At 35.0% G+C, this 12,436-nt stretch overlaps 1 protein-coding gene and 1 pseudogene across 1 annotated transcript; both read left to right on the top strand.

Annotated features, from left to right (window-relative positions):
• The window catches only part of LOC133682913 (glucan endo-1,3-beta-D-glucosidase-like), a 61,639-nt pseudogene extending 51,594 nt beyond the window's left edge, over positions 1-10,045 (top strand).
• A 707-nt stretch (positions 10,046-10,752) lies between these two features.
• On the top strand, positions 10,753-11,701 carry LOC133682914 (glucan endo-1,3-beta-glucosidase 7-like). The gene is made up of 2 exons (XM_062106453.1): positions 10,753-10,819; positions 10,992-11,701. The coding sequence occupies exons 1-2, from the start codon at positions 10,753-10,755 to the stop codon at positions 11,699-11,701; spliced, it is 777 nt and encodes a 258-aa protein (XP_061962437.1).
• Positions 11,702-12,436: the final 735 nt, after the last annotated feature.

Genomic DNA, 12,436 nt, shown 5'->3' on the forward strand with positions numbered 1-12,436 from the left:
TCCAACTGTTACTGCCTCATTTTTGAACTGTTACTGTCTGACCTCTCCTCATATTTTTAACTATATCTAGAGTTATAGAACTCCGATTCAAGCAAAATTTATGGCGTTGGAAAGGTAAGACATGAGGCTACAAGTTCTATGTTTTGAGAAGAACCCAGTTCTGCCTCTAAGGTAGTCAAAATCACTCATTAACAAACACTTGGACTGTTACTGTCCAACTGTTACTGTCCATTTTTGAACTGTTACTGTCTGACCTCTCCTCAGATTTTTAACTATATATGGAGTTATAGAAGTCTGATTCAAGCAAATTTCACAAAATACAATTTCACAAAATCTAAAACAAACCATAACAAATACAAAATTATACATTCATACTACAAGTTTGTTTGAGAAATAACAATAAAACATGTACATACACTAAGAAAATACCTATACTAAAAAAAACAACAAAAAATAATAAAATTGACATTTAAATGTTAACATTAAAAAAAATAGATTTACTTACAAAAAATGATAAAATCCACAATAAATCAGAACATAGATGTTGTGACCACAAAAGTTATAGAAACATGACTTTTGTTGAGAAGAGGGGGGTATTTTTAGGGGGTGGTTGTTTGCAGTTTGGGAGGGGGGATAGTTGGGATGGGGAGGAAGAAGGAGAAATAGGAGAGAAGAGGGTCGGCAAAGTGGTGATATATTAACTCTTACCGGGGGAATCGCTAATGGAATACTTCTATCGGTGATTTCCTCTTTCGTCAACGATCCCTCGGTAATTTTGACAGTGAATTAGTCACGTCACTGTACGAAGATTCCAGTCTAAATTCCTCGGTCATTTTGTCAGTAAAATCACCTCCAAAAACTGCCATGTCATCAAACTATTTTTTTTTAATTCTATATATTTCATCTTTAATTCAGTCGGTACATACCGCTAACATTAGTCCGTCGGTATATACCGACTGAATTATTGATGGAATAGTATCCATCAGTAATTATCACTGTAATTTACCAACATAATTATTTTCTCAGTAATTCTATTTGTTTTAGGAGAATTTCGGATAGTGGGTGTGATATAAACAGATGAGAAACCAAATCCAAAATCCCACTGTTTTCACTGGTAGTGGAACTATTCTAGCATTTTATTTTTCCTATAGCAATGGACTTTGTGTCTAGGAATATCCAGTGCATGCAATCTTCTTATCACTGTAGTTGGTGGTGGAGGTGGTGTGTAGGTTTTAGTCTTCCCAAAATTTCTGGAAGTAATCTGTAGATGTATTATAGTTTGATTCTATCCTTTTGTTTGTTTTGTGTTGTTATTAATAACCAATGCTGTACAGCTTCCTAAAGGCACGCATCAAGGGTCAAGCTTTCTTACTCCTGAGGAACTGGTGCTTATCCTACATTGTGCTTCCATCAATATAAGATGGATGCTTTCCCTTTTGACATTTTGACATGTCTACTTGATGCAATCATATTATTCGATAGTTTCACTCACATTTAACTAGTGTTTTGCCTATATTTTATATATAAAGATGCAAAAAAGAGTAAATTTGAGGTATTTGACAGATTTGACCTTCAGTCGATGTTTTGTGCAGAGCGTGAGCTCTAGAGGTCAAAATGAAGTGATTCCAATGGAATTAAAAAGCTAACATCTATACCTTTCTGGAAATCTAAGGTAAGAAAATAAAATAAGAAAGAGCATGGAAATCACAGCCTTCAAAGTCAAATCTCGCAATCTGCCAATGTTGACCTTTGGTCATTCCGACTTGAATATCTGGAGCTACAGAAGTGCAATTGATGCAAACTTAATTTTGTTGGATTCCTAACTCAAAGGCCTATCAACGCTAATTTTAACCAAAAATGATGTCATATGAGGGAGATTTTCTGATTTCTGTAGGTGGATGTGTGCTTGCAACCAAGGTTTGTTCTCTTGATAATTTTCTGATTTTATTTAATTTTGCTTGATAGTTTTCTATATTCTTTTGCTTTAGCCTAGATAACATCCAAACCCCCCCCCCAAATTGCATATCGTCTAGCATAAAAATCTGACTTGAACCATCCTCGTGGGATCGACCCTTTACTTGCTCAATACTATCTTGTGTGTTGTGTTTTAAGCTTGGGTAATTAATTTGTGCGACCGCGACATCGCAACAAATTTTGGTGCCATTGCCGGGGAAGTAATTTTAATTGATTCTTGTGCTATTACTTTTATTTTTTGTGTTGTTATTTCTTTTTCTAGAAAAAAAAGAAACATAATTTTTGCTTGCTGCAATACTATTCATTACGGTAGCGGTACTGTTCAAAACATATTTTTTTATGGAATTAGGTATCAGCCTTTTGTTTCCTGAAGGGAAACAACATTCTAAACAGAACTATGGTAGAACCATTAGCCCCACCCTATCAAGGCGAAATTCCGCTGTTTTCTAGGGTTTTTAGGCAGTTTTAGTTTTCTAGTGTAGGATTTTCGTACAATTTGCATTGTTTTTTTTATCTCTTGTGAGGTTGGTTTCTTTTGAATTTTCTTGATGATTTATGCCTATAACCCGTTCTACTAACCAGAGTCAAGTGCAGGTGGATCTCGAAATAGAAAACACTTTACGCAGGTTACGAAAGGAAGCTCGCGTCAACACCATGGCTGTTGTACGACAACAAACACTCAAGGAGCTTGCTGCTCCTAACGTGGAAAATCAACCATTGTGCATAAACATCAACAATAATGTAAACTTTGAGCTCAAATCTGGTTTTATACATTTGCTACCAACATTCAATGGTCTTGTAGGAGAAGATCCTCATACTCATCTCAAGGAGTTCTATATGGTTTGCATTGGCATGAAACCGAATGGAGTTGATGAAGAACAAGTTAAGTTGAAAGCTTTCCCTTTCTCTTTAAAAGGGGCAGCAAAGGCATGGTTTTTCTCTATTCTCCCAGGTTCCATTGGAACTTGGAATGCCATGAAGAAGATTTTCTTTGAAAAGTATTTCCCAGCATCTCGAGTTGCCAACATAAGGAAAGAAATATGTGGGATTTGACAATCTCATGGAGAGACACTTTCCGAGTATTGGGAAAGATTTGAGCAACTGTGCATTCAATGCCCTTTCTCGATCAACTACTCACTTAATATTTCTATGAAGGATTGATGCCTACTGACCATAGTATCATTAATGTGGCAAGTGGAGGGGCATTGGTAGATAAGACACTCGAGGCTGCACGCCAATTATTCTCAAATATGGCAACCAACTTGAAACAATTTGGCTCGCGTGGAGACTTCGCAAACAAACAAGTAAATGAGGTAAGTATTTCTAACCTTGAAAATAAAGTTATTGATCTTACTTCTCTTGTGCGTTCTTTGGCTTGTGGAAATGTACAACAGGTGAAAGTTTATAGCATATGTTACTTACAAGGACATACCTTAGATATGTGCCCAACAATGTAAGAAGATTACATTGAACAAGTTCATACAATTGATGGAGGATTCAACGGACAGCCCCAGCGTAAATATTATCTCTTTTCCAACACGTACAATCCTGGATGAAGAGATTATCCAAATGTATGCTATGGGAACCCACCTCAACAAGGCAGTCAAGGCTGACAGTTCCATCCCCATGGATTTTAACCCCAATAGAATTATCAAGCAAGACAACCCCCTCCATTCACAAACTCTAATGTTATGGGGTCATCATCTAGTGATGATCTTCGTGAGATGATGAAAACTTTGGCTTCTAACACTGTGACCTTGCAACAAAATGTCATGTCTTTTCAATAAGAAACAAGGTCAAGTATTCACAACTTGGAGAAGCAAATGGGGCAAGTAGCTTTAAGTGTGGGGAAATTGGAAACACAAATGAATGGAAAATTGCCCTCCCAAGCATTGAATCCAATAGAGAATGTTAGTGTGATCATGCTGCGAAGTGGGAAAGAACTTGAAGAGAAAAGGTCGAAACAAATTGAGATGGAAGAAGAAGAAGAGATAGAAACCGAATTGAGTACAAAGAAGGAACATCCTCCTCCTCTACAAATTGAAACATCGATCAACACTCCAAAGGTAACTCCTCACTCAATGAATTCCAGTTTTAAAATAATTCCACCCTTTCCTGTGAGTTCTTCTAAGTCAAAGAAAGAGGACAAAGAAAAAAAGATTTTAGAGGTTTTCAAGAAAGTAGAACTCAACATTCCTTTGCTTGATGCTATCAAGCAAATTCCCAAGTATGCCAAATTCTTGAAGGAGTTGTGTACTACCAAGAGAGCTTTCAAACTAAACGGTCATGAAATGGTAAGTATGGGTGAAGTTGTATATGCTATTGTTCAAAAGAATATGCCTTTGAAGCAAAAAGAGCCAGGTGTGTTTACTATCCCATGTGTTATTGGTAATGCTAGTTTCAAAAGGGCCTTATGCGATTTAGGTGCATCCATTAGTGTTATGCCAACTTTGAATAAAACTAGCATTGTAATACAACTTGCGGATCGTAGTTTTGTTTACCCACTTGGTGTGATAGAAGATGTCCTAGTCAAGATTGATAGTTTGGTCATTCCATGCGACTTTTATATTCTTGATATGAAACATGATTCTTGTGATTCATCAAACAACACTCTTATATTGTTTGGGAGACCATTATTCAAAACTACCAATACAAAAATTGATTGTGGTAAGGATACTTTGTCTATGGAGGTAAGAGATGAAAAAATTGAATTTAATTTTCATGATGCAATGACATATCCTTATAGCAATGTTTATTCTATCACATGTTATGACCAAGTTAATAAGTGTGTGCAACAAGTTTGCGATTTTGATAGCGAGGATGGATGAAGCGTAGCTTTGAGCTGTGGCTATGATTTTACTAAGATAGAAGAGATAGAGAGGCATATATGTGTTCCCCAAAACGTGCATAAATCAGCATTGGCTTTGCAAGCTTTGCAAACTGTTCCCCATGATGCAGGAGTCATTCACCCCATCATGGACAGTGAATGGGTGGCGCCTATCCTTGTGGTGCCCAAAAAGATTGGAATTACAATGGAAGAAATATAAAATGATGCTTATGAGAATGCAAGGATTTACAAAGAAAAGACTAAGAGTCTCTATGATCGAATGATTACAAGAAAAGAGTTTAATGTTGGAGACAAAGTCCTTCTTTATCATTCGCGTTTGAAACTTTTTCTTGGAAAGTTGCACTCTCGTTGGATTGGACCCTTTGTTGTTTCTAATGTTTTTCTTTATGGTGCAGTTGAAATTACAAGTTTAGAAACCAACAAAGTACTCAAGGTCAATGGGCATCGCTTGAAACTTTTCTATGAAGGTTGGACAACAGAACTCACCGCTTCTGTGGAGTTAGCTGAACCAATCTATGAAGAATGAGCATGCAACATGTCGGGCCAATGACATAAAACAAAAGCGCTTACTGGGAGGCAACCCAGCACAAAAAAAAAACAGATTTGCTTTCTTTTTCCCTTATCTTTTATTTTTCACATTTTACTTTATTTTTGTCATTCTCCTATATTCCTTTTCTTTTATTTCAACATTGAGGATAATGTTGCCTTTTAAGTGTGGGGGTATTGGGAGAATGTTGGTTTTCTTATTTAGATTTTCTTTGTTGTTCTAAAAAAAACAAATTTTTGTGTTTGATCTTTTGAACTCCTATTGGTTTATGAGAATGTGAGTATTATATATGAGAATTAATTGAGATAGATGAAGATATAAATCGAATGAAGGAGTGTGCATGCAAGTTTTAAGGTTTAATTGGTTTATGGATTGACTTTGAGAATATGTCATGTTGACTTTATAGTGTTATACCAATGCAAGCTTTTGAGCCTTCAACATTATATTATTTGATTGTGCCTTCTTTCAATGATATGTTTCTCTAGAACTTGCTTCATATCTTGTTGAGATTACATTCACATTACATATATACATGAACATGATAAAGGCATTAGAAATTTTAACCACTTGAGCCAAAAAGCCAACCTAAAGCATATTATCCTTAGTGAGCCCCTTTTGAGCTTCTTTATCTTTTCTTTGCTTTATCCATGTATAAGCCTTAACTTTATATATGTTTTTCTTTTCCCCTGGCCAAGGATTAGTAGAGCATATACTTGTGATATCTCATGGAATTATAGTTGGAAATTATGTGAAAAGAAAGAAGAAGTAATGCTTGATGAAAAGATAGGCAAAATTGCCAAAGGTAAAAAAAAACAAAGAAAAAAAGAAAAAAGTGTTCCTTTATGTTCTTAAGATTTTATGTTGAAAGAGCTTGAAATCTAAAGAAGTTAAGCATTGGTGATTAGAGATGGAAAAATTATGTGCTTTGATGGAATATCTTGTTTGAAATATCATTTTTCAAAATGCTCTACTTTCTTTGGTTTGAACCTATTTTTTTACTCTATGTTACCTCATCTTAACCTTAGCCCCATTACAACCGGAAAATAAGACCTTTTGATTCATGCATTACTTGTAATATGTTAGTAATGGAGATGAGATTAAAGAGCAAGCTTATGGTAGAATATATTCATTGATTGAATTTGAGAGATTTAAACACATAAGCCCTAAACACATGAGTGTTGGAGTGTATATCAAACACATAAGCCCTAAACACATGAGTGTTGGAGTGTATATCAATGAGAGGACCTATCACTTTGGCATGGCATAGATTTCATTTAAATCCCGATAATTAATTGAGTTTTGAAGTTTGTATGTAAATAAATTCATGAAAATTTATACTCTTTATCCTTCTTGATTGTGTTCTTGTTTATAATGCATATATTCTTGGATATTGATGGGAGATTAGGAGATTAGTCATAGTGATTTGATTTAATTTAACTTCAATTTGATTTTACCTATCCTTTCTCGAGGACGAGCAAGAGCTAAGTGTGGGGGTATTTGATGCAACCATATTATTCGATAGTTTCACCCACATTTAACTAGTGTTTTGCCTATATTTTATATATAAAAATTCTTGATATTCTTTATTTTATGTTTTGAAGGCACTTTTGGATGAAAGATGCAAAAAGAAGTAAATTGGAGGTAATTGACAGATTTAACTTTCAGTCGATGTTTTGTGCAGAGCGTAAGCTTTAGAAGTCGAAATGAAGTGATTCTAGTGGTATTAAAAAGCTAACATCTATGTCTTTCTTGAAATCTAAGGTAAGAAAATAAAATAAGGAAGAGCATGGAAATCGCAACCTTCAAAGTCAAATCTCGCAATCTGTCAATATTGACATTTGGTCATTCTGACTTGAATATCTGGATCTACAGAAGTCCAATTGATGTAAACTCAATTGTTTTGGATTCCTGACTCAATGGCCTATCAACGATCCAAATTTTAGCAAAAAATAATGTCATATGAGGAAGATATGATTTTTCAAAGATGACAACTGAATTCTGCCAACAAACCGGTTTCATGAAGAAACAAGTCCAAATTACGTTCCGAAGCATCTAAACAGATATCCAAGTTTTTATTTCAGCAATTTAGCTCCTCTAATAAACCTGAAATCATGCATTCCTCCTCCTTTTTAATTAGTTTTTCAACAAACATGCAAGGCTAAACTCGTTTGCTTGGTTGCAAGGACACAGAAACTTTCGGATTTCAAGAACTATGAGATTTATTTTACCTTTTCTTTTCAGTTTATATGATGAATATATTTGTTCTTCTATGCTTATTTTTCCTATGATTGTTTATTTTAATTGCTAGAGCAGATTCTAAGTTATTATTGTAGACAATCTATTGCTAAGTTTGATATCAAAACCAGAGTTGTGGTATATGAACTTGTGAAGCAACTGAGTTTAACAATTATGGCGGATCTACGTTATTAATCTTAGGGAGAACATTCCATCAAATCAAACATAGACTACGGACAGTTATGTTTTCTTGATTAATCAACTTATCTAGTTTTTAAGGCTGTCATTGAATTAAATTACTAGTGCGGACACTATGGTTGTTTGTTGGTTAGGGTTAGTTATATGGCGGATCCGTTAACTAACCACCAATAGTTAAATATTCAAAATATAAATTGATGTTTCGTTTCCATGATTAGTTCTGATTTCTGTAGGTGGATGTGTGCTTGCGACCAAGGTTTGTTCTCTTGATAATTTTCTGATTTTATTTAATTTCGCTTGATAGTTTTCTATTTTCTTTTACTTTAGCCTAGATAACATCCAAAACCCCATCCCAAATTGCATATCATCTATCATAAAAATCTGACTTCAACCTTCCTCGTGGGATCAACTCCTTGCTTGCTCTATACTATCTTGTGTGTTGTGTTTTAAGTTAGGGTAATTAATTTGTACGACCGCAACATTGCAACACTACTCCTGTTACTTCTTAGCAAAAACTTATTGCTTTGGGTTTGGTGCTCCCCAGGTTAAAGAAATGGCTGGATTTGTTCACAGCCCCTTGACTGGGCGATGGTCTCTATCTGACGATATTTCTGTGAACTTCATAGCTTTTGGTACCAAAGACGGTCAATGATGAGAATTTCGTACAATGACAGGCATGCTGATTAAAAGTTTTGCTCTTAGGTATTTTATTTACTCATTCTTTGCTTCTGTCTAGTCACAAATAATTTCCATCTTGCTCTCTTAGTACTGAATGTGAGCATAAAGAAACAAAATGCTTCAGAAACTGTCCTCAGACCCAAAATTTTAATCAGATGTATCAGATGCACAATTGCAGGCTAATCTGGATTTTGTTTGTGGATGAGGGATTGACCGTGGTCCGATCCAACCAGGTGGGGCTTGCTTTGAACCGAACACAATAGCATCTCATGCTGCTTATGCCATGAATCTCTTCTATCAAACTTCTGATAAAAATCCTTGGAACTGTGATTTCTCACAATCAGCCATTTTCTCTTCCAACAACCCACTGAGTTTTCTCATAACACTTCCTTTTTGGTTTTACTAATCCCTCTTCATGTTTTGCGCATAAACTACAGGCTATAATGCTTGCACACTTACCCTAGTGAGTGCACCTGAAGAGGACCCATGTACAGAGCCTTTTGGAGGTGATGGGTGCTTTATACCATTCTCTTTCTCACTTAAAATGTTGAAGCCATCATCTTTTTACTATTAAATTAGGGAGATTCAGAGTGAGTGTGTGTGTAGGCTTGCAAAGAAATGTTCATACAGTATTTTTTTTCTAGAATGACCTATCCTCCATGTATTTGTGAAATTAGTCGGTCAAGTTTCTTACAACTGAGTAATGCTTGAGGTTAAGCAGCAAGATGGTGTGATTTAATCAATACAAACAGCAATAATATATATATAGCCTTGTTGCAGGTGGTTAATAAAAAGATAAAAAAGGAAATGAAACCGTAAAACACGAACCATAAAACACTAGCTTTGAAGTGTTTGTCATCGTACCATAACTTTCCAATCGATTTGATCAGTTCATTTTATCCACATAACCCCAAGAAGGAAAAATAGTTATCTATTAGATTCGAATATATAGGATTAACCAAGGCAACAAAAAAATTAATCAGTTTGGTTAGACTAAATTAATATACAAAAATATATTTTCACATGAATTCTAGAAAAGCCATGCTATTTTTTTAGAAAAGTTGGGACAATTAATTGCCAAGAATATATAAATATAAGAGATCATCAACTCAGTTCCTTTTTAGTCATCAAAATAATTGGAAAAAACCGAACCAAATTAAACTCAAATCAGAAAAAACCGAGCCAAACTAATCAGTTTGAATCGGTTTTTGTTTTAAAATAACTAAACTGAACCAAGTCAAAATAGCTTTTGGTCCAATTGTCACTGGATCTATCAAGTTGGGTCCTGCCCCACCAGGACCTGCCTAACCCAACATTATTGATCCAGTGCAAGGACTCAATCTCTTGGGTCCTGCGTCAGGACCCACTTTGCTTGAGCTGTGTCAGGACCAAAAGCACTTGAGTTCGGCGTTAGGACCCAAGCTATTGGGTCCTGTGTTAGGACGCAGTTTCCTTGGGCTGCATCAGGACCCAAAGCTAATGGGTCCTACGTCCGGACCCAGTTTCCTTGGGCTAGGTCAGGACCGAAGGCTAATGGGTCCTGCATCAGGACCCATGGTTCTTAGGTCTTAGGTTTCTAAATATAATTATTTTTATTATAATTAAAAGTATTAATATAAAAATTATTATTATTTTTGTTATAAATATTATTTTTTTATTATAATTAAAAGTATTAATATTAAAAATAGTATTATTTGTGTTATAAATATAATTATTTTTATTATAATTAATATTATTAATAAAATAATAAATAAATTTGAAAAACAATATTATCAATATTGAAAAACAACCATCAATTTGATTTGAAGTGTAAAAATAATGATTATTATTATTAATAATAAATTTAAAAAAAACTATTATTATTATTGAAGAAAAACTATAATTTTTTTTGAGAGATTAAAAAAAATAAAAATTTTGACAGATAAGTGAAATATTATTATTAATATTATAAATATTATTGTTGGATTTGGTGTTGCAGTCAGATTCAATACTTTTGAATCCAACATTATAACCAGACCCAATAATTTTATAATGTTTTTATATCTTATATTTTTATGATATTTTAAAAGAAGAACCACGGGGCGGCGGAAGCCACCAAACTAGTATATGGTAACTGGTTTCTATTTGAAGTTTCACCATTCATATGATATTCTATAATAAGAATATATCCGAAGTCATCTTTACGCTTCTGCCCTTGACTTTTAGCATATTCTATATTTAATGCCCACTCCAGTTTCAAAAAATGCAGAATAGAAACCGCTCCTCCTGAGCCATGGTGGTGCTTCCTTATACTGTTGCTTTCCTACTCCTTTCCTGCTTACAGACTGAAAAAATCGCAAGTAAGTTTGCGTCTCTTTCTATTTTAATTTCCTCCTTCCATTTCTAAAGAATTTACCTTAACTAAGCTGTCTTCATTTCAGTCTATGAAAACTAAAAATGTTGGTGTTCTGTTTTCTCGTTTAAAAATTGATGTTTGATCATCTGCTTTAAATTTTGCTGCTTTTTGTGCAGGCTCGCAATCATTCATCGGTATAAACTATGGCCAAGTTGCGGACAACCTTCCACCACCACCATCCACCGCAAAGCTTCTTCAATCCACTTCAATCCCAAAGGTCCGATTATATGGATCGGACCCCGCCATAATCAAAGCCTTAGCCAACCCCGGAATTGGAATTGTTATCGGCACTGCAAATGGTGACATTCCAGGACTAGCCTCTGATCCCAATTTTGCCAAGAGCTGGATCAACACAAACGTGCTTCCCTTCTATCCAGATAGCAATATCATCCTCATCACTGTCGGCAACGAGGTCATGACTTCCAATGACCAGAATCTCGTGAACAAGCTCTTACCAGCAATGCAAAATGTACAGAATGCTCTAAATGATGCATCGCTCGGGGGTAAAATTAAGGTCTGCACAGTTCATCCGATGGGAGTGCTTAAGCAGTCTGAGCCACCTTCTTCTGGAAGCTTTGATCCAAGTTATGGGGATCTGATGAAGGGCTTGTTGGAGTTTAATAGTGCGAATGGTTCGCCTTTCGCAATCAATCCCTACCCTTACTTTGCCTACAGAAGCGATACAAGGCCTGAGACTCTTGCTTTTTGCCTTTTCCAGCCGAATGCAGGACGAATGGATGGAAACACTAAGATCAAGTACATGAACATGTTCGATGCCCAGGTGAGAGTAAATCAAATTGCAAGTGCGAAAATTTTTTATCAATAGATGATCTAATAAAAATGCACCTCCAATAACCTATTTAATTTATTGAAACAGACCCTGTCACTAAAAGCAACACCACAACCGCCACCAGCAACCGCAGCCACCACCACCAGCACCGGCACTAACAACAATGACAGCAGCACGAGCACGGGCACGAGCACGGGCACGGGCACGAGCACAGGCACAAGCTCGAGCACAAACACCATCAGCATTTAATTAGGATTTTCAATTTAGGTTTGTTGTATGGGTATTTGAGACTTTCTTTGATTTTCCTTTTCTTTTATGACTAGCATACTTAGAATAAGAAGTTGTACAGAGATGATGAAGATGTGCTAGTTTTTCCTTTTATTTTATAAGTTTCTTTGTCGATTCTATTGTTTAGGAGTAAATTGAGCAAATAATTGGAAACTAAGTTCAGGGTATATTTGCTGGTTGAGTATTATTATTAATGTTTTTTTTTAAAAAAACAATTCAGCTAAAGAGAAAAAAAGAAAAGAAAAGTTAAGTTTATGAGCTAGCTCTATTTACACTTTTACGGTACACAACGTTTTTGGATTTGCCATTTAAGAAGGGGCTAAAAGCTCTTGGATCTGGTGTTACAAACAGATCCGCTTAAACATGAGTAAATTTATTGTTATTATTAATATTAAAAATATTATTATTTGTATTATAAATATTTTTAAGTTTATTATTATTATTATTATTAAAAATATTATTATTTGTATTATAATTAATATT

The sequence above is a fragment of the Populus nigra genome, chromosome 2 (assembly GCF_951802175.1).
Source record: "Populus nigra chromosome 2, ddPopNigr1.1, whole genome shotgun sequence".
NCBI lineage: Eukaryota > Viridiplantae > Streptophyta > Magnoliopsida > Malpighiales > Salicaceae > Populus > Populus nigra.